Source organism: Filicampus tigris, chromosome 15 (genome assembly GCF_054856515.1).
Source record: "Filicampus tigris isolate MCC_2025a chromosome 15, RoL_Ftig_1.0, whole genome shotgun sequence".
Classification (NCBI taxonomy): domain Eukaryota; kingdom Metazoa; phylum Chordata; class Actinopteri; order Syngnathiformes; family Syngnathidae; genus Filicampus; species Filicampus tigris.
In genome coordinates, this window is record NC_141231.1 from 17,849,074 (window position 1) to 17,868,605 (window position 19,532).

Sequence of the window (19,532 nt, forward strand, 5' to 3'; positions counted from 1 at the left end):
CTGATGTGCCGTATCGAAAATTGACGGGTTCAAGATACAGTTACAGGTCACAGGTTGAACCAAGTTTTTTTTGTTTTTCTCATGGAGAAAATCGTGAAGACAGAATCATTACCTGCAGAGAAAATGTTTAGCTTGTTCGTTTTCCAGTAAATGCTAAAGCAAGGTTTTCGTGTGGAGAGATTGCTGTGTCGTTGCTGCCTTCTTTCTCACCTGCTGAGAAATTCATTCTCGTGGTATTTCCAGACAGGCATCAATCGCTTTCAATCGTCCGGTTGGCTGAGTATTTGATCATCTCCGTGACTCAGCTCAGTCTGCTGGTTAAGCTCTCCTCAAACAGACTTGGGGCAAAATCCATCACACTATTGGGAGTAACTGTGTATTTTGTGTGTGTCACTTTGAGGATCAACTGAAACATTTTTGCTGCAGTTGTCCCTGACTGGCTCTCTTTTTTTTCCCCTCTTCTGCAGCAGTCTCTGTTTTGTGGTGTCAGGTGTAGTCATGCATGTGACTGACAGGTGGTTGTCCTCAGAGACGTGAAAGCAGCAAGTTTGAATGAAATCTGAGCGTTTTTGTTTTTATTTGTCAAATGTGGTGTTGTATTTATTTTTCCTGTTTTTGTTAGCAGTGTCACATGTAGCAAGATTTTCTGAGCAGACGACTTTTCCTTGATATTGGCTTCCATGGCAACATTCTCCCATCTGTATGCACTTGCATTGCAAGATTTCACCAGATTCAGACTACACCATCTACTTCCGTTCTGTTTCTCCATCGTTCCTTTTCGCACTTCCCAACATAAAGGATTCCTTCCATTCCATTGTCATCCCTGTCAACCACACCACTTTTTTTTTTTTTAACAAGGTTTTGCTCTTAATGGAGAACTCAAAATTAGAGCTGTTGCATCTGTGATCATGTGACACCTTTGCAAAAAACGAAACCTGCAGCTGAGACCACCGCTCGGCAATCACTTATTTCTCCAATTCTCTTTTTCCTCATCCTACCCCATTTCTCATAGCCCGGGAACAGGTGAAAAGAAGCCACAAAACGAGTTCATAATCTAAAAGCCAAAAAAGAATAAAACACCTGCTCGCTTTTCTAATTTGCAATTGAATTTTATTGTAACACGATACTCGTAAAACCATGAATGGGTGTTTTACAATGTGGCTCGATACCAAAAAGTGCTTGGTGCTGGATTAATGGACTCAATTTAAATAGTATTGCAGCAGTGATCCAATCTGTAGTTTAGAAGTCTGAAAAGTGTCCACTGATTTTATAGTGTCTAAAGGCAGTTTACATTTCTTTTCCAATATATTGTACCCACTCACTTGGCCACAGATCAGTTGGCTATGCTTGTTTAGCGGGATAGGCTTTCCGCTGCAAAAGGCTGCCTTGGTCGTTGCGGGGAAACTCATCTGACGTCACTCGTTCGAAGCCGCGTTAAACGCTTGAGTTGGAGAGAGATGATAAGCAACAACAATGGATGGAAGCGAGGGGCTTCTTCATTCTCTCAACTGTTGGTTCTAAATATAGGCTTGCGATTTAAAAACTGGAATACGACACAACACAATGACAAACTACTTGTAATAAATGCAAAGCAACGTCTTCCTCATCTGTCACTTAGTTCCGCAGAGAGCACTCTGCGTAGAACAGTATGACTTTAAACCTACGACATTCCACGACAAATATCCGTTCTTATGCTTGAAAGTGTTGCTGCATACTAGAGAGATAAATTCTGATGGATTGTGCTGAACGCAGCTTTAGCCTAAGGAGATGACCACAGCCTGTTTATTCCCACATGCACCCTCACTCCACACTCCACCAGAAAATATAGTATTTTTTTTCCCCCCCAGTAAGATCATAGTAATTCTGCCCAGTGCTTTCCTGCTCCCTTATCTCTAAACATGCATTAGAATGTCAGACACATCATTCTTCCCCTCCTCTCCATCCCCCTGGTCTCCAAACCACTCCAGCAAATGTTACCCATTCATATACGGGCTGGGGAAAAAAAAAATACCCCCCCCCCCACCATCCCCCACTGCAGGTAAGAATTCATAGGCTGGATAACCTTTGCCACTGAAGCGCAAATGCCAGTCCTGTAGCCAACCAATCACATTTACTTACAGCGGGGTAGGGCGGGCCTCTAGTGGTGTCCTCACCTATGACACCGGCACCGAGCAGATGTGCACACTTGAATGAGAATGAGTCAGCACGGCTCTCAGGTGTGGCCAGAAGAGACCCACTGAAATACCGCAAAATCGGGGAAGCATATCAGATGGAAGCCGCCCTTTAGCTGAGCTATAACGGAAGATCTGAGCTCGAGTTGATTATGTTTTGAAGTTCAAACTATGAAAGCTAATTAGTTCAGCAGGCTGACACATAAGATGTCTCACTTGGTCCATTGGAGCAACAGGAAGCACTACATCTCATTAAGCTGCAGTAAGGTTGAAATGAGAACGTTGTGTATTTTTCAACGCTTGAGGAGAATAGATGCTCTGGTGCATACTTGGCTACATGAACACCGAGTGCAATGGTTGCTGTCTTAAAGGCATGTGGCCATTAACCCAGCATGAGGTGTGATGGCCAAAGCTGCTGGTGGTTTTACTCATTGAATCAAAGTGTACATTTCAGCAAAGTGCTCATTTAAAACTTTTAGCAGAGTGTAGGGAGAAGCATTTTTTTTTTTCATAAATTATCCTTTGCCCTGATTGACTACGATCATGAATAGCGGGCACTAAATTGCGCGTTCACTATAATGTATTGCATGAACTGTGGGTGGGCGTGATGTATTAGGAATGTGGCACAACAAGTGTAATTGTGTTAGATTGAAAGTTACCAGTCTAACTTCGGTTCTATGAAGCCCACACTATTAGAACAGGGGTTTTGCGCATCGGCTAGCTTTGACGGATTTCACCATGAAACATTTAGGAGAGCGACGCAAGCGCAAAAATTAACGATGAAGTGATGGAACTGGAAGTGTTAGTGGAAGAGGAAAACGCATATTGAGATTGCCAGCAACTGCATAAAAGCCATGTTTTGTCATGCGGAGTGTATGGAATTGTATGTATTTTTCAATTCTGTGTTTAATTGCGTTTAAAATTTGGGACAGCACATGTCCGTAGTTTGCTGAAATGACTGAGACAAAGGATATGCAAAGTTAGCCCTGTCACGCTAATTACTGTATCAACTTATCACGCAATGAGCGGAAATGCTCAAGATTGGTTTTTTGGACTCGATAGACGGTCATTTACATGTGTGTTTGTTTACATACGTCATCAACGCTCTCCCGTCAGTCACCTTGCTTGCCACAGGTGGCACTAACATGCACGCATGCACACATGGAACGGCTTTAGAAGACCGTTTCCAAACGTTTCAGTTTGACTGTTTCAATTAGGTTCGCATGTGTCCCGTCGGTTCACAGGCACACACCACTCTTTTGTCATTTATTATTGAGGTATTCTACAGTGTGTATATTAGCGCTAATAATAGCCAAGTCGCGCAAATGCTAGCTGGCGCAACCACACAACATACATACCCACGTAACGTGTAATGTGAAATCTCAAACTTGTGGTCCTGTAAGTTTGATCGCGAGACCAATATCTTGGTCCAATAAGAGAGGCACCCAGAGGCATATTCTGTGCCAAGGGGGTTGTCCGATGTCTAGAGATATAGCTTCCACTCTGACTTAATCTTGATCAGAAAGACAGCCAATCAACCTCAGGGGCTGCAATCAGCCAACTCACTTGATGGTAGTGGACGACCGCACACGAATAGTAGGACTAAAAGATGATCACCATTACTATATTAACTCATTCACTACCAGATATTTGCAGACCCTCTTTTACCCAAACGTTAGAAAAAAATTGGAAAAAAATATAAATATGTTCCTGGGATTGAATGGCTGCACTGTGAAAAGACAAGTACATTTGTCAATGGGAGTGAATGAGTTAAAATACTCCTTTGATGTGGTGAAAATGTTCAATGCTTTTACGCTTGTACCCTTTTGTCTGTTTGAGTCATACTCTAGGTTTTTTTTTTTTTTTGGGGGGGGGGGGGCAAGTAGTGTCAATTCTAAAATGAGTGAGGTTTTGTATAAAAAAAAAAAAAAAAGATATATTTAGATGCATTTTTATCATTTGTCTACATTCTCTCTTACAGTTCCTGTGTTTGAAGAACATCCGGACATTCCTCAAGATATGCCATGACAAATTTGGCCTGCGGAACAGTGAGCTGTTTGACCCTTTTGACCTCTTTGATGTCAGAGACTTTGGCAAGGTGAGTGCATTTTTTTTACCCTCTGCATTTCCAGACACTTGCACGAGACATGCCAGGACACAACAATTTCGCTGTTCTAACTACAGTGGGTGATGAGAAACAAGATGCTGCTTGTGTCCGTCATTCAGTCATTGAAGAAACTGTGATTCCGATTGCTATCTTGGAATAGCAATAGGGCTATGACTCATTGAGATACAGTACTGTATGCTCTCAAATAAAATATTCTTGACATGGTTTGAACTAGCCCTGGAGTTGTGGGTTTAAACGTAATTTCTTTGCATGGAGCATGTATCCCATCGTTGACATCTGTAACATTAAATCTACCGATGTGTGTCTTTGTGATTGGTCAAAGACGATATGTAATAGTCATATTCCGGTAATGTCTATCAGACGTGATCTCCAATCTTTCAAGATAACATGGACTGTTTTTGGACCATTGACATTTGTGGTAATGACAAGAGAAAAAGTACAGGAGGAAACTGCCCCTGAACAAACTTGTTTGATGGTCTCATATTTAACAAATTAGATTTAAAACAAAACTCTTAATTATAGGTCACTGGGCAATGGCACAAATTCTCGACTCACTTTTAATTTCGCAATGCCTTAAACGGTGTGTCTTTTGCGATGAAGGCATTGCTACTCCTCTTTTGGTGGCTACATTGTTGCAGTTAAAGCAAGGCGAGTGTGATGTCGCTGAATCGATTTTGACAACTGATCATTATGTCTCTCGTGTGGCATGAAAGTTAATTCAGTCTCTTGTCAGATTTCTGAAAAACTACACTACAGTCCGAATTTGGATTCCAGTTGTGGGTTTACTCTGCAGAGGTGCCTTCTCCATAAACTGTATCTGATTACACCATGATTAATTACAAGTGCAAACCTGTTATCTTCTCATTTCGGTGTCTTGTCTCATGTAATGCAACATTTCCATTCTGGCTTGAAGGAAAGCTGGATAAATGAACTGCGAGAAAAGGAAAAAGCAGACAAGGACTCTTGGCAGTTTGTAGATAAACCGCAAGACGACGTTTGAGAGTCAATGAGCTTGCAGTGAATGGTATTAAAATCAAACAGCAGTCAGAATCAATCACATAGGACCTCCATATGTCAATTTGGAAATTGCTTTTGTTTAGTCTCACTGGTGGTGGGCTTGTCTCACCATTGATTTTTCATTAAGTCCAAACATCACATTATAATATATTGAACTGAGTAGATCCCTACTAATGTGGCATACATTTAAATTGAGGAAATGGCTCAGGTAGAATGTTAAAATAAGGCTGCTTTCTCCGTTCAGAATCTCTTCATTGCGCCCTCTTCATCAAATGTGCTTTTTCATCTTTTCTTACCTTCCCATGGTCCTTTCTTTGTGTTATAGCGGGATGCTAGCCATCATTTTATGTATTTGTTTAATTTGTCACCAGACAACATCACGCTTTTTTTTTTTTTGTCCTGATCTGGAACGAAGTTATGCAAGCAGGACTGTGGGGAGAAGACACAAGGGAGATAGCTTTATAGCAGAATCCCCTATAAACATTAATCAGCCCCTGTTCACTGTTTAATACTTCAACAGTAGCTGCTGTGGGCCCCAGAGTTCATGTCCCCTGGCCTTTAATCACCACCTTTTGCTCTAATGATGACTTTTCCTCACTCACAAGCAAACGGAGGTTTGGTTTCCTGCATCGCTAGAAAAAAAAATGTAGCTGCCACTTCCAGTGTGAATGAACTGCACCCTTCTAAAAAAAAAACAACAGCAAAAAACTCCTTTACCTTCACTGTCTCAGGCACCTACCTCATGAACTAATTCCATGTAGTAGCAGATAGCATATGGGATCACCTTCCTACTTTTTCTGCATCCTAACCCATCCCCCATCATTACAAATTCATTATGACATCATTAAACCAATGAAATGCAGCGTATTACAGTAGACCCCAGAGAACATTTTTATTTAAACACCCCCTTTCATCCAAACCCAGCCGTCTCGTTCCCGTTCTCCCATCCTATTTTAATTAGCCACTGAAGGAACATTGCTGTCATTTAAATGAACACGGCAATCAGTTTATTTGGCTGTTGCCATGATTAGCATAATTAGCCTGCACCTGTTAGCCATCTATCAACAGTTTGCTCATTTTCTTCTGTAACCAGAGAGCAAAGGAAGGTAACTTTCTGTCAGATTTGCCTTCTTCATTAGGGAGAACAGACATTGTGTGGCTTGCATCAGTTTCAATTTAAAACACAGTTGAGACTTAACCGTGAAAGGCCATTCGAGTGCTTACTGATGTACTTTGAACATTGCCAAGGTGAATACATTTAATACACTCCAATGAAATGTAAAAAGTTCATCTGAAGGTCAGTTTCTTCAAAATCAACGTGAGGATGTGGGGAATGTATGAATTGCTTTATTCACACCAAATAACAGTTAATTTGTTCCCTGACTTCCCTTTGCTTTGCTTTCAATCTCGCTTCTCCCATTCGTCTCTTCTTCTTCCTCCACTCCCCACTCATTTATCTCACACCCACTCTGAGTAGGGGTATGTTGGGATAAGACAAAGCGAGCAGCAGGAAAGCCACCACTGTGTCCGGATAGTGTGATTGCCATTGGTTGGGGATGTTTGATTACCCTCTCTGCTGCTCTTAATCGTTTTCAAACTGAACTCTGCTCCTTTCATTTCCGTCCTGTTTGGTGTGGCTAAAAAAAAAAAAGAGCTGGCCACTCGGCATCCATGCCCAGCACGGCCAACATCTGAGATGTTTGTTGGCCGTAGTCAGGCTATCCTATGGATACAAATCAGAGGCAGATGTGCTCACCAGTAACTACCAAATCAATTATTATTTATCTTTTAGTTGATAATCATATTGAGATACTACTATGCAAAAATGCTACATTACTTACTATCTACATTGTGAGTGTTGAATAAAAACAAATAGCTGATGACATGACAGTGATTTGTGTCTGTCACTCTGATCCAGTACAGTTTAAGTGATAGATGGATCAGAAGTCCAATTGCTGCCATTGTGACCTAAGTGATTTTTTTTTTTTTTAGTTTACCATGAAGATTATGATTTTGTATGTGTATGTGTCCAACTTCAGGGCTGTTTCCTAAACTCAGGACCAGGAGTCCAGTATTAGTTGAAGAGAAACACGTGCATTTTTGGATGAGATCTATTATACAAACTGCCTACATAAATACTGAATTTGGCTAAGAGCGGCATACTTGGACTGTGGTATGACATTAAAACGAGTTTGTAGGAAGCTTTTCACACAACTCTGAACATTAGCACCAATGCCAGCATTAACATGCAGGAATGTCTACCAATATTTTGGAGCGGATGTACATACTAGGGTCAACTTGCCATAATGACACCACTCTTTTTACAAGCTAACGTACCCACAATATTTTGTAGTTGGTGTTTTAAAGTCACATTACTGGATAATGACTACACTCTGACCAGTATTAGGGGAAAAACTTGGCTAATGTTTCCAAACTTAGCAGGATAATTGACTGTGGTGCAACTTAACTTTCAATTAAGGAACCACTTATTTTTCATTTATTTATTATTATTTTTGGTTTTTAAATCAGTTCATATTTTAATAATCGATTTTGCTGTTTGGTCGTGATATGTGAACCACACTTTGAAGATCACTGCTTTAGACCGCAAATTAGTTGACGCTGAGACAGCAATTTTGCTTGCAATTGGTCAAGTCATGGTTATCTGTCATCTTCCACACCGCTTATCCTGTACAGGGTCAAGGAGAGGTGTTGGAGCCTATCTCAGCTGACAATGGGCGAAAGGCAGACTACACCCCGAACTGGTCGCCAGCCAGTCGCAGGGCACACACACACAGACACCATCACTGAGCGGGAACCGATCCCACGCTGCCCGCACACAACTCAGGCGTGTGTACCCACTACACCATCAGTGACCCAAGTCACGGTTAATCAATAGTCAATTCTGCGTAATTGACCAACCAGCAGTTTCTTAACAGATGATTAATTATTTAAGTCTTTCCCAAGAGGTAATGCAGGAATTCTTTCAACATGGCGACAGTACTACTTTTCCACTACCACCAGCACTGCGGCAAGAATCTCATCAGACCAACTAAATCTTCATTAGCCACTGTGAAAACACATCTTTCTCCACTAGACACTTTAGTGTCTGGTTCCACGACCCTCTTACCTTGCTCCCTGTCCATCAGGACCCCCAACTGCAAGTTCTTCCTAGACATGATCAATAATTCATTCCAAATGCCACAGTACTGATAATAATTCATTTGACATGAATTATAAATGGGTACTTCCTCTCCCGTCTGTGCTTATACCCCCTGTCATCCCTATCTGCCATGACCTCATTATCCCTACAGCTTGTTACTGCGATTCATGTAGATACAGGTGGTTGCTGAGCAATCGGTTGCTGTCTGGGGCACAGTCGTCAAATGCTCTATTCTCAGATCAGAAAGCTGGTTTGGGTATAAGGTGGTCATGCATTCACTGTCGCAGAGTTGATAGTTGAGATATTGTTTGATGACAGAAGGTGGCTAGTCTCCAGGACTTTAGCATTCCTTGGCATGCCCCTATTCACCGGTTTTCCGAGATGGCTATGTAAAAGCTTGGGTTTTTCATGGCCTGTGATGTGTCATTTCCAGAGATGGGAAATCCAGGTCAAAGCAGTAAAAACCTCGCCACAGGTGCTTTCCACTCAGGGAGTTCGTTTGCCTGCCAGTTGAGTAGAAGCACCTGTGGCTAAAGCCAAACTATGGCAGGGTTTTTACTTCCTGGACCTGAATTTCCCGTCCCTGATCATTTCAATTAGTGCCATCTGGATCTCCTTCAGTTCTCTGAGGCTTTTGTGTTCTTCAACAAATGAATTCTCACCTTTCACGATCTGTTTTACCTGGGGTAACATCATCTTGAAAACTGTGCGGGCTAATAGCATGAGAGAATTATATTATATATGTTCTATTGACCCGTTCAAAAACGAAACATAAGATGCTGTTTTAAATGATTTTACTGAGTTACTGAATATCCCATCCTCCATTTTCCAATCGTATCCACTCCCGCAGCTCCATTTGTCAATCAGATCAGCGGCAGCCAAACCCAACAACATACAGATGTGACACTGGCACTCTTGTTGGAGGGTTGTTGTATGTCAGTCGAGCTGCATATTACTCCTGCGCCCCGCCTCACCAAGGCCCCATCGCTCCTTTATTAAAGAGGAGCAACTCCGCTTGTACACATTTAACAAGAGTCTAAAAAAAAAAAAAGTTTTGCGTTCCAGACCGGAAATACAGTACATCACAAAATCGATAGCACAGATAACGGAACATCTTTTTTCCATTATTAAGTATATACTGTAATATTCATCCTGCCATTTGACACAGCTTGACAAAGCAGCTCAAAGGCCGCTGAGTTGCAGTGTTTTGAATCAGTGGTCACCGGAGGATGTGTCCCCTTTGGAAGGGAAGATTGTCTTTAGAGCATTGTAGACCCCAATGAGGGGATCATGAAGAAGAGGCCCTCGAGAATGAACTGTGTGTGTTCTCATTATTTCCAGTCCTATGAAGGGGAGGAATCACAGGTGGAGATGTGATGGACTGGTACATTCTCTACGGAATCAATTGCATGGAAAAAAAGATGAAAAAGAGAGAAGCGGCAAAACCACTTTTCGACCAGCCCTCATGCGTCATAAGCAGTCAGCAATTTATTAACACTAAGCTGCGGCTCACCGTCCTGTAGAAGATACAACTGAAAAATATTTGTCGAACAATGAGGTGGCATCGTAAGAATAAGCTGCTTTTCAAAAACTATGATTAAATCATGTGCTACCAAATGGCAGAGTGTGTCATGTCAACAAATTCTTTGTTGACAAAGGGGATGGCATTCAATCACCAAAACAGAAACACAAAATATAAAGCAGTTGTGTTCTGGCAATTTATGTTAACTCACATGGCCTGCTTTTGTCCTCTGAGGAGATAATCGAATTACAGAAGAGGGCCTTGAGCGTATCCCAGTCGACAAAAGTCTTGTTTCCTACATAAGCTTTGTTTGCTCCAACAAAGCTTTTGTTTCCTACATGCTAATAGCGTTACCTCAAATCATGCCAACAGACTATTATTACTAAATGTGCCGGAACGTACTACTGCTACTGGCCAGGGTCCTAAAAACCAGAATGGCTCGGGGAACATATTTTGGAGAACGTTTATATTGGAATTGCAATAAACTGAACAGAACATGACCTTATAGTTATTGCAACACTTTCTCCGATATTGACGAACTGATCTTGTCAAGAGACTTCAGCCCATTTTACTTCTATGTATTCTGTTATTCTCTCTCTTCCACCTGTGCCACCCTCATCTGCCAATGTGCCAAACCCCAATGCTTTGATCACTCATCCTTCCGATGACACTTTTCTTTTGATTGTTTGGTGGAAACAAGGGTTAGAAAAGGGATGCACCCTGACTTGATCACCAGTCAGTCACATTTCTGACACATCAGCCTCTTTTACAAGAGACCCTGCCCACGTGGTGCATCAGAAGATCTGACATTTATTCACCTGTGCCTTTCATACAGAGGAGGATATTGACACAACTGTGTGGACTTCCATGCGGGTAATGTGCGTCACATGATTAGGTAAAATGCAGAGTTGGGCATTCCGTCAGACGTCCGTCACTGACTGGCGCCCGTTTTGCTGAAGATTGACAGATGGCGGGACACCTTTTAAAAATGACAGACTGATGAATGGTGGAAATAGTTTTCATCCATCAATGTAATCTGCATTAATCGCATCACCGTCACTGGCGGATACCCGTTTTTCTGACATTGACGGACTCACAGACTTTTGACGGACTAAGTGATGGACCTAAATTACTGACTGACTGACGGACTAACAATTACAATTCAGTTCGTCACAAAAAATGATGGACTGACAAATGACGGACGGGTACCCTAGTCGCTGACGGACGACAAATGACGGACCAGCAACATTTAGTAAAATGCCCACCTCTGCTAATATGTGTGACAACATCACTGCCAGTGTGAGAAGAAACTCTGGGGTGGTCAACTTCACACACTGGTCTTGACATTACAGAAACCCCTTTCACACATGTGGCATCCCACCTTAATTACAGCTCTAATTCTTAAGACAGAAAATTGTGTTGTTCACCTTAGACCCCAATTCAATGATGGTGCTGTTTATCCAGAACAGCATATAGGGCTATAGAGTCATAGAACCATGCACACTCATTACTGTCACTTTCAACATATTACTCTTGGATGGATGGTGACCAAAATTATGTTCCGATATAAATAAAATGCATCACTTTGACAAAGTACACACAGTTGTAGTATCGCATTAAACAAAAACCACAGTGTCAGGTATTTGTGATCAGGGAAGTGGAAATAACCACCCAAGTCAATTGGATCATTGATTGCACTGTCAGGTCTGCCATTAAATGTGTTCATCAAGAGGGGCACATCCAAATGTTGCATGACACTCACGGGCACAGGCAGATGGACACACGTACAGAATATGCACGTACACACCACCTCTCTTGCAAGCCATGGGCCATAAAGTCTCAGCTGGAGTCAGTGTGCTCTGATTTCTACTAGCACAGGGCTGTAAAATGGAAATTAGACTGAATGGATGACATGGAATCTCATTACTGGCGGCATGCATTATAGAAAGTTGTAGTAACACTTTTAAAGCGCAATATTGACGGACTGATTTTGCCAAGAGAAGTTCGCCTACTGTGCTTGTATACATTCTCATAATCCACTCTCTTCCAGCTCCGCCGATGTGCCAATCTCTAATGTTTTAGTCACTCACCCTCTCTTCCTGTTGCACTTTTTTTTATTACATCCGAGAGTTTTAACATGTGTTTAAGGAGAATGTTTAGCAATCAACTAAGTGACTCGACAGAAAAAGTTGGTGATGTAATTTTTGGAGCATGATTGAACTTCACTTACTTATGCAGTATGGTCTATAAATGGAGGATGCCCTTTGAGACGGACTTTGATGTTCTACGATGATGCGTTTAAATTAATATCGCGCTTTTCCTATGTAACGTTGTGCTTGCCATACTGTAATTCAATTATGAATAAAAGCTAGCAGTCAGGATCCTTATTTTGTTATTAACACCCCCTGCAGTGGCCGCAAAATTGAGATCCTCATCCATGCTACTCTTCATTAATTTCCCTGCATGGTGCAATAAGGCAAAACCCAGCTGTGGGCAGTAGAGCGGACTACCTAACGCGTGGGTAAAGTAAAGTAAAATTTACTCACTTCAAAGCCTAATTAAAATTTGTGAACATTACCATAGAAAACTAATGAGGGATGAAAAGAGATCAATTGTGACACTTGTATGAATGTATGTAGTAATACTTATATAACCCATCCATTATCGATACCGCTTATCGTCACAAGGGTCGCGGGGCGTGCTGGAGCCTATCCCAGCTGTCTTCGGGCAGTAGGCGGGGGACACCCTGAATTGGTTGCCAGCCAATCGCAGGGCACGCAGAGACAAACATCCGCACTCACAATCACACCTAGGGGCAATTTAGAGTGTCCAATCAAATAATTATACAATATAATAATTTTGTAGTTGCAGCAAGGGTAAGATAACCACTCTAGAGGTTGAGTTATCACCCTCATTTGTTGTTTCTGTTTCTACTTAAACTACCGTGCTGATTTACCTTGTTACTTAAGATAGAGGCTGTTATACATCGAAGCAGATCATTTCAGTGTTAGCAAAACAGTGATCGTATGACTTCCAAACAATGTGTGAAATGTGTATGAATTCAACAGAAAAGTTGGCAAGGTCATCTCTGTTATGTGCAGATGATGTGGTCCTAATGGCCTCATCAAACTGTGACATTCAGCATTTGCTGGGTTGTTTCATAGCTGAGTCCGGAGCTATTGGGATGAGAATAAGCACCTCTAAATCTGAGGCCATGGTTGTCAGTCGATAATGGTTGAATTGGACCCTCCGGGTCGGGAGTGAAGTGCTACCTTAGATGGAAGAGATCTCCAGATAGCTAGTACGTGAACGGTGACAGTGATGCGGTATCAGTCCATCGTCTGGAAAGGACAGCTGAGCCAGAAGATGGAGCTCTCAATTAACAGGTTGATCCGCATTTCGACCCTTCCTTTGTTTTGTGTGGTGACCTAAAAGACAAGAAACCCAAGCAACTGAAATTCTGTTATTTCACAGAATGCGTTGTTGTGTTGTTGTTTTTTTTGCAGCACTGAGTCTGCCATCTCTGTGGTCTTGTACAACTGTTGTTGGCATTGGTTAACTCCAATAAACAGTTACCATGAAATGGTATAGTAGGCATCAGCTATTTTTGCATCCCTCCCAATGTTTACCAGTGTAAACAAGGACCATAGTGATCAAAATCAAACAGAATTCTTCTGTGGAACTGGAACTGAAAAATATCTTATGGGTCATGGCAGAGGTGGGCATTCCGTCAGACTGATGGATGGCCATTTTGCTGACGATTGACAAATGACGGGGCACCGTCACCGGGGGGCGGGGAGGATGTGAATGGGGGTTGACGGACGCGGTTCGTCGCGAAAAATGACGGACGTGTACCCTGGGCGTTGACGGATGACGAATGACGGACCAGCAATATTTAGTAAAATGCCCACCTCTAGCCTGGGTTTGTATATTGGTAGGTTCACATCGGTTCACATGGAATAAGCATGCCATGGAGAAAATTCTATTATGCATTATTTTTAAACACACTGAAAAGCTTAAGACCATATATTAAAGAAAAAGAAAAACGTGTTGTCATACCTATTAAGAGAATGATATGACACATTATTGGGGGAGGTTAGTGACTGACTCTATCTGACATTTTCTACAACCTCTGAGTCACTGTCTGTACTTGCGCATGTGTGTAGGCCTTCCATGCTGCGCTGTCTGCCTCAGCTACAATTGCCAGTCGAGGCAGGAGAGTGCCCATACCTGCTCATCATCCCAATGCTCGAGCCTCGCCCTGGACAATGCACATACAGCAGCTCCTGCCAGAGACTGCATTATGGAGATTAGGGTGAACGATTGACAAAGAGGGAGAAAGGGGGATGGACAAAGACTGGCTCAATGATAGCAGCTATGTTTCAGGGAAGGGAAATGAGTTTGTTGCTGGATGCTCCCCTAAGGCACAGGAGATGTGAGGAGAAAAACCTTAAGAGGAAAAAATATAAACGGCAATAGAATCAAGGATAGGAGCAGTTATTTATTTGTCAGCACGCAGAGGTCTGAGGATGTACTCAAATCACCAAGAAACACACTACTGCTACCTAAAATAGCTTTCCTAACTGTATACTTTTTAATATGGGTACTCTGCGCCATGATTTTTATGGACAACTTAGTTCTGGATCGGGCAGAAAACAGACTGCTCATAAAATCATTCATTAGAATTTTATTGGGCTACCACAACAAAATACAAACTCCTGCAATGTTTCTCAACCCGGGTGTCTTTCCGCAGTCTTCAAAGGGAAACAAAGGAGATATTGCATCACTGTAATGAAGTGAAATAGTGAGAAATATTGCAGAACACAATCCTGTGTAATGCCTGAGACCTGAAGTATACAAAGAGAAAAGTGACAGAAACCTTAGAAAGACGCTCACACCTCTCGCAGTGAAGAGTCTCTCAGCTCGGGCACATCCCACCCTTTGTGATGAAAGAGCGTGGCTAGGAGGACAGCTTGCTAAATGCCAGACACAGCACGCCTACGCGTCCTCAGTTTCCCCATCGTAGCACTTGCTACACATGCAGTCTGTGCGTGTGTGTGTGTGTGTGTGTGAATGACGTTACCGTTTCTGTTCATTTATTCTTTTCCAGTTCATACTGACCCTCCCAATATGTGGTAGGATCACAGAAACCCCCCAATAACCCAAAGGTTTTCAAATCATTAGCGTAAAGCTCCAGAATTAGAGGCAGTACCGGCGCAATATGAGACTTTTTGGTCAGACCATTACTGGATTCAAAATAACTCAAGAAATAACTGCTTATGGATGTGCTCCAGTTTCCTCTCAAAATGAGAAACATTGTTAACTTCAGCCTTGCCCCGCTCAAGAAAAGGCACCAAGCTGTGAACAACATTAACGGCTAAGTAAACTGCCCACACCTGCAGCAGTGCGCCAATACGGACAGCGGAGGTTTTTTAGCAGAGCGCTACACTGACACTCAGAAACACACACTCACACACACACAGTGGATACTTTGTTAGTCTGCTTGCACACTAAGGGCTTTCCTGGTACAGCATGTTTCCACCCTGACGAGAACAGTGTGGTTGTTGTGCGTGTGGTTTGAGAATTGCCCAGACATACACATGCATGCATGCAGCCGGTCATCACACTGGAAAGCTTTCATTATGGAGAGAAGCAGTGATTCACGAGAGATGGCCGCAGACATCCAGCAGCAGTACTTTGCTGTCCATATAAAGTCATTTTTAAAATGTGAAGGAACACAGTTTGTTCGGACGAGAATTTAGCAGGATTGCATGCACTGAAGTTAGCGTAAAATTGATGAATTAGCTAAGATGTTGTCGCTCTGAATGCTTTGAAAGGATAACTTATTACTTAGTATGTCTGTCATGTTTGGGAAATGTACTGTATATTTTTTGCATTGTGTGGCACGGGGTGGAGGTTACCGGAAAAATCTCAAAATAGTTGACAGCGAGTTTGAGGCTCAAGTTTTGCCCTTGAAGGGGAAGTCAGCCTCCCCAAATTCTTTGCAATAGTATGTTCTATGCACCTTCACCAGCAGCAAAATCCACCAGCTTTTCTTTTTTAAAACTCAGGGTTTTTTAAATGGCATCACAGTTGCTCAGGGCTCAGGTAACGACCAATCATGGCTCAGCTTCAGGAAACAGGTGATCCATGGTTGGTCGTTACCTGAGACCTGAGCAACTGTGATGCATTTTCAGTTGACAGAAAGTGGCAAAATGGCCGCCCGCTGATAATGACAAAAATGGATGGATTTTGCTGCTTAACTCATATTCCACAGACACAATAATAATCAGAATGCCATGTTTCGACTAGTCAATACAATAAAATGCTCTTCCACTAGATTACAGAAGGTGCATAATGACCCTGTATAGCAACTTTTTGTGAATCGTTTTGCCAAGTGGTGTGCCGTGAGAATTTTTCCGATGTGAAATTGGCTTGGCTCAATAAAGGTTGAGAAACACTGGTCTATATGCATAGAAAAAATGACCTTGCTAAATTGTGCCATTTGAAATGTGTCAGATCTCTTATTGTAACAATGTCTAAACATATTATCTCACCTTATATGTACTAAATTTCAGTCATTCCTGTTCTCTCCTAGACGACATATAGACGAACACTGACTTTAAACCGAATGTACTGCATTATATGATCTAGAAAATGAGCCTTCTGAACATCAGCAACCATGTCAGGTGATGTTCCTTTTTCGGATTCTGATTGGCCAAAATGCACTTGTGAGTTGACGAATATGTGTTTTTTTGTTTGTGGACAAGGGCTGAATTCACACGCTTTCTCACAAAAACCTCTTACTCCTTTGGATTGACATACAAAGTTAAAATGTCCACCTTATGACAGTGTGATGTCTCCCGGCAACTCTTAACATGTTTCCTTTGTTCTTACAGACTGCTTTGTTTTAATGGGCAAAGTGCCCACAACCTTGGAGAAAAGGGAAAAAAAATGGATTGAACAAGCTGTACGACAGTGACAGTATTGTGTATATGCCTTGTGCTGTACCATAAGTGCCTTGCGCAAGAAAGGAGTATGTTATATTGCACTCTTATTTGGCATCTTAACGCAACATCTTTTTGGTTTGGCTTTGTCCTGTATTACTTTGTTCTCCAAGGCATCTAGGCAATCTGAAACATGATAATTCTGTCGTATCTTCAGGCTATCGTAGACTTAAAAAATGAAAATAAAAAATAAACAAATGTGCGGAGAGCATTTTGGACCCTATCAAGTTTTGTTTCCCTCGACATTATACCTGCCCCCCCGCCCCCAGACATGTTATAGTTGAGCTGAGAAATAGCTGATGACATGGTTTATAAACACTGGAAACAAACACAATACCTTACAATGTCGCATGTACAAGCAGAATGTAAACATCTAGTAGATAGGCTTTGCTTCAGTGACTTCTATGCATGACTTCACTCTTTCTGACTTTGCATTGCTCTTGGCAGTATTTCATCTAAAGATCCTTTGCACACACGTTTCAGGCTGGGAATTTGGCACCATTGCTGTCTCACTGTTCTCCATTAACTGGCAGGAAATAGATTGACCTAACAATATGTTATGCCAGTAAGGAAACCACAAAGCCTTGTGAATGAGTAGCTCATTCGAAACATAATACAGAATGCCTAAAGGCATAACCAAGCCACATGTCAGAAAGGCGTTTTGTAAATATCTTGTGTTAACAAATGCTTTTGGACTTAGGCATGTTGGGAATCTCTGTGTCGAACGGACTTCAATCAGTTAAGTCAGTTGAAAATAATAGAGATGGAATACACATACAGGTATACTATTTGCCATCATTTAGTGTGCATGTGCAACTCCCGATTGTGAAATTACATATTGCACTGCATTACAATGTATACAAAACATTGTACATTCTTACTATCAGATATTTTGTAGTTATGATCTGATGCTCTAATTTCATCGGGAACACATTATGAAATCAGCATCTCTGGAGACTCCTCTCACACATAAAATGTCTTATTGTTTTTATCTGCCCAGTTTTTGTCATCCTTGTGTTGATATTAAAAATAAATAAATAAAAAAAAAGGTAAACTTTGTCATTTGGTGTTAGAATGCAGGGAGCACCTTTTTAACATCTTCTCACTCTCCACAATTTTTTTTTTTTAAGAGCTCATTTGACATTTGAGCTCATCTATACTTTGTCAAATAAATGGAGGCTCTTCCGCAAAATTTTTCTTATTTGGGCAGCATGGATGGATTGCTAATTTCCATTTTACTGTAGGTGTGTATAGATTCAGCTTGAAAATGTATTTGTAACATATAAAATATTGTTCATACTTAGTGCTAAGCATAAGCATTTTGTCTTTACCTCTCCTCTCTGCTGAAACAGCCTGAGCAGTGGCTTAGTTGCACTTGCTCCCAAAGAGTAACGACAGTTGCTATCCACCATTGGCTAAGAGCAGTTGTGTCCTGCACGCAGCAATGACACAGACTTTAGTGACAGTGACGAGAAACAAAGAGACAGCGGTGTCTCAGACCGCCAAACATTTAAATCTCAGATTCTCCGTCTTCTTCGTTTAGCCACTTCCTCTTCCTTTCCTCTACCCCAGGCTCCTGACCTTAATAGCAGCTTCTTGTATTACTGGGAGATATATAATCCAATAAGCACAGCACCCTGCCTGTGGCCATCACCCACAACAAATGCTCCTAAAAGTTCCCAAAGAGCGCAGACTCGCACGAGAGTGTGAGCAATTGCTCACTAAGCTGCCGTGTGAGGACCTTTTTAGTGCTGTCATATCATGTAAGTGTGCTGCACATGAAGAAAAGCTCTGTTGGGGGAGAGGGTGTTTTTGCTGCAACTTATTTTACAAGTCTTTGCTTTTTTTTTTTTTTTTTTACCCCACGCAACGAGCTAAACAGGATGTAGCCCCTTGCCTCATCTCCCAACATTTCCTGCAGGATGGGGATGGCCCGCTTGCTATTTATACTGCTGTCCTGTATTTGCCTCCCTTTGGGAAGGGACATTTTAACTCCTTTGGAGCCCTCTGCCATCCCTCCATTTTAAGGCCAAACGTTTCTCTGTCTTGCTGGATGCTTTTGGCATCGACTGGGTTTGCGTAGGCCCCCACCCGCATTCTCGGCTGCAGTTGCTTAGTGAGTCAAAAATCTTAGTCAATTTTGACCTTATTGTCCAATGGCTGATGTTTGCTTTATTGTGCAAAGGTCTCATCATAACATTGAATTGTGTATTGAATTTCACATTTCAAGTCAATGCGAGTAAATCTGTACTGCGGTGGTCACAAAAAGGTGTTGGGTGAAAAAGCTAGCTCATCAAAAGGTTCAATTGTGTTCAATTGTGTAGAAAAACAGCGTCCTTCCTCTCAAATGCTGATATAGCAATGTTTGTGGCTGTTGTGTTATCTAAAACGATCTGAAACATCAAAAACACCACAAGAGAGAGTATGTCATGCTGAGAAGTCGGTTAACAAAGTACAAAAGAGCAGAGATTGTGAAACAGCAGAAAGCCAGGATGTCCCAGTGCTGCAGTCATCATCGGATGCATTA

At 41.8% G+C, this 19,532-nt stretch overlaps 1 protein-coding gene across 8 annotated transcripts in view; it reads left to right on the forward strand.

Annotated features, from left to right (window-relative positions):
• Positions 1-19,532, forward strand: part of vav2 (vav guanine nucleotide exchange factor 2) — a 124,668-nt gene that overhangs the window by 34,023 nt on the left and 71,113 nt on the right. For all 8 annotated transcript variants that reach the window (XM_086053319.1, XM_086053322.1, XM_086053320.1 and 5 more), the window contains exon 2: positions 4,153-4,269. In XM_086053319.1, the coding sequence (XP_085909445.1) occupies positions 4,153-4,269 (117 nt within the window). The remainder of the gene's footprint in view (positions 1-4,152; positions 4,270-19,532) is intronic.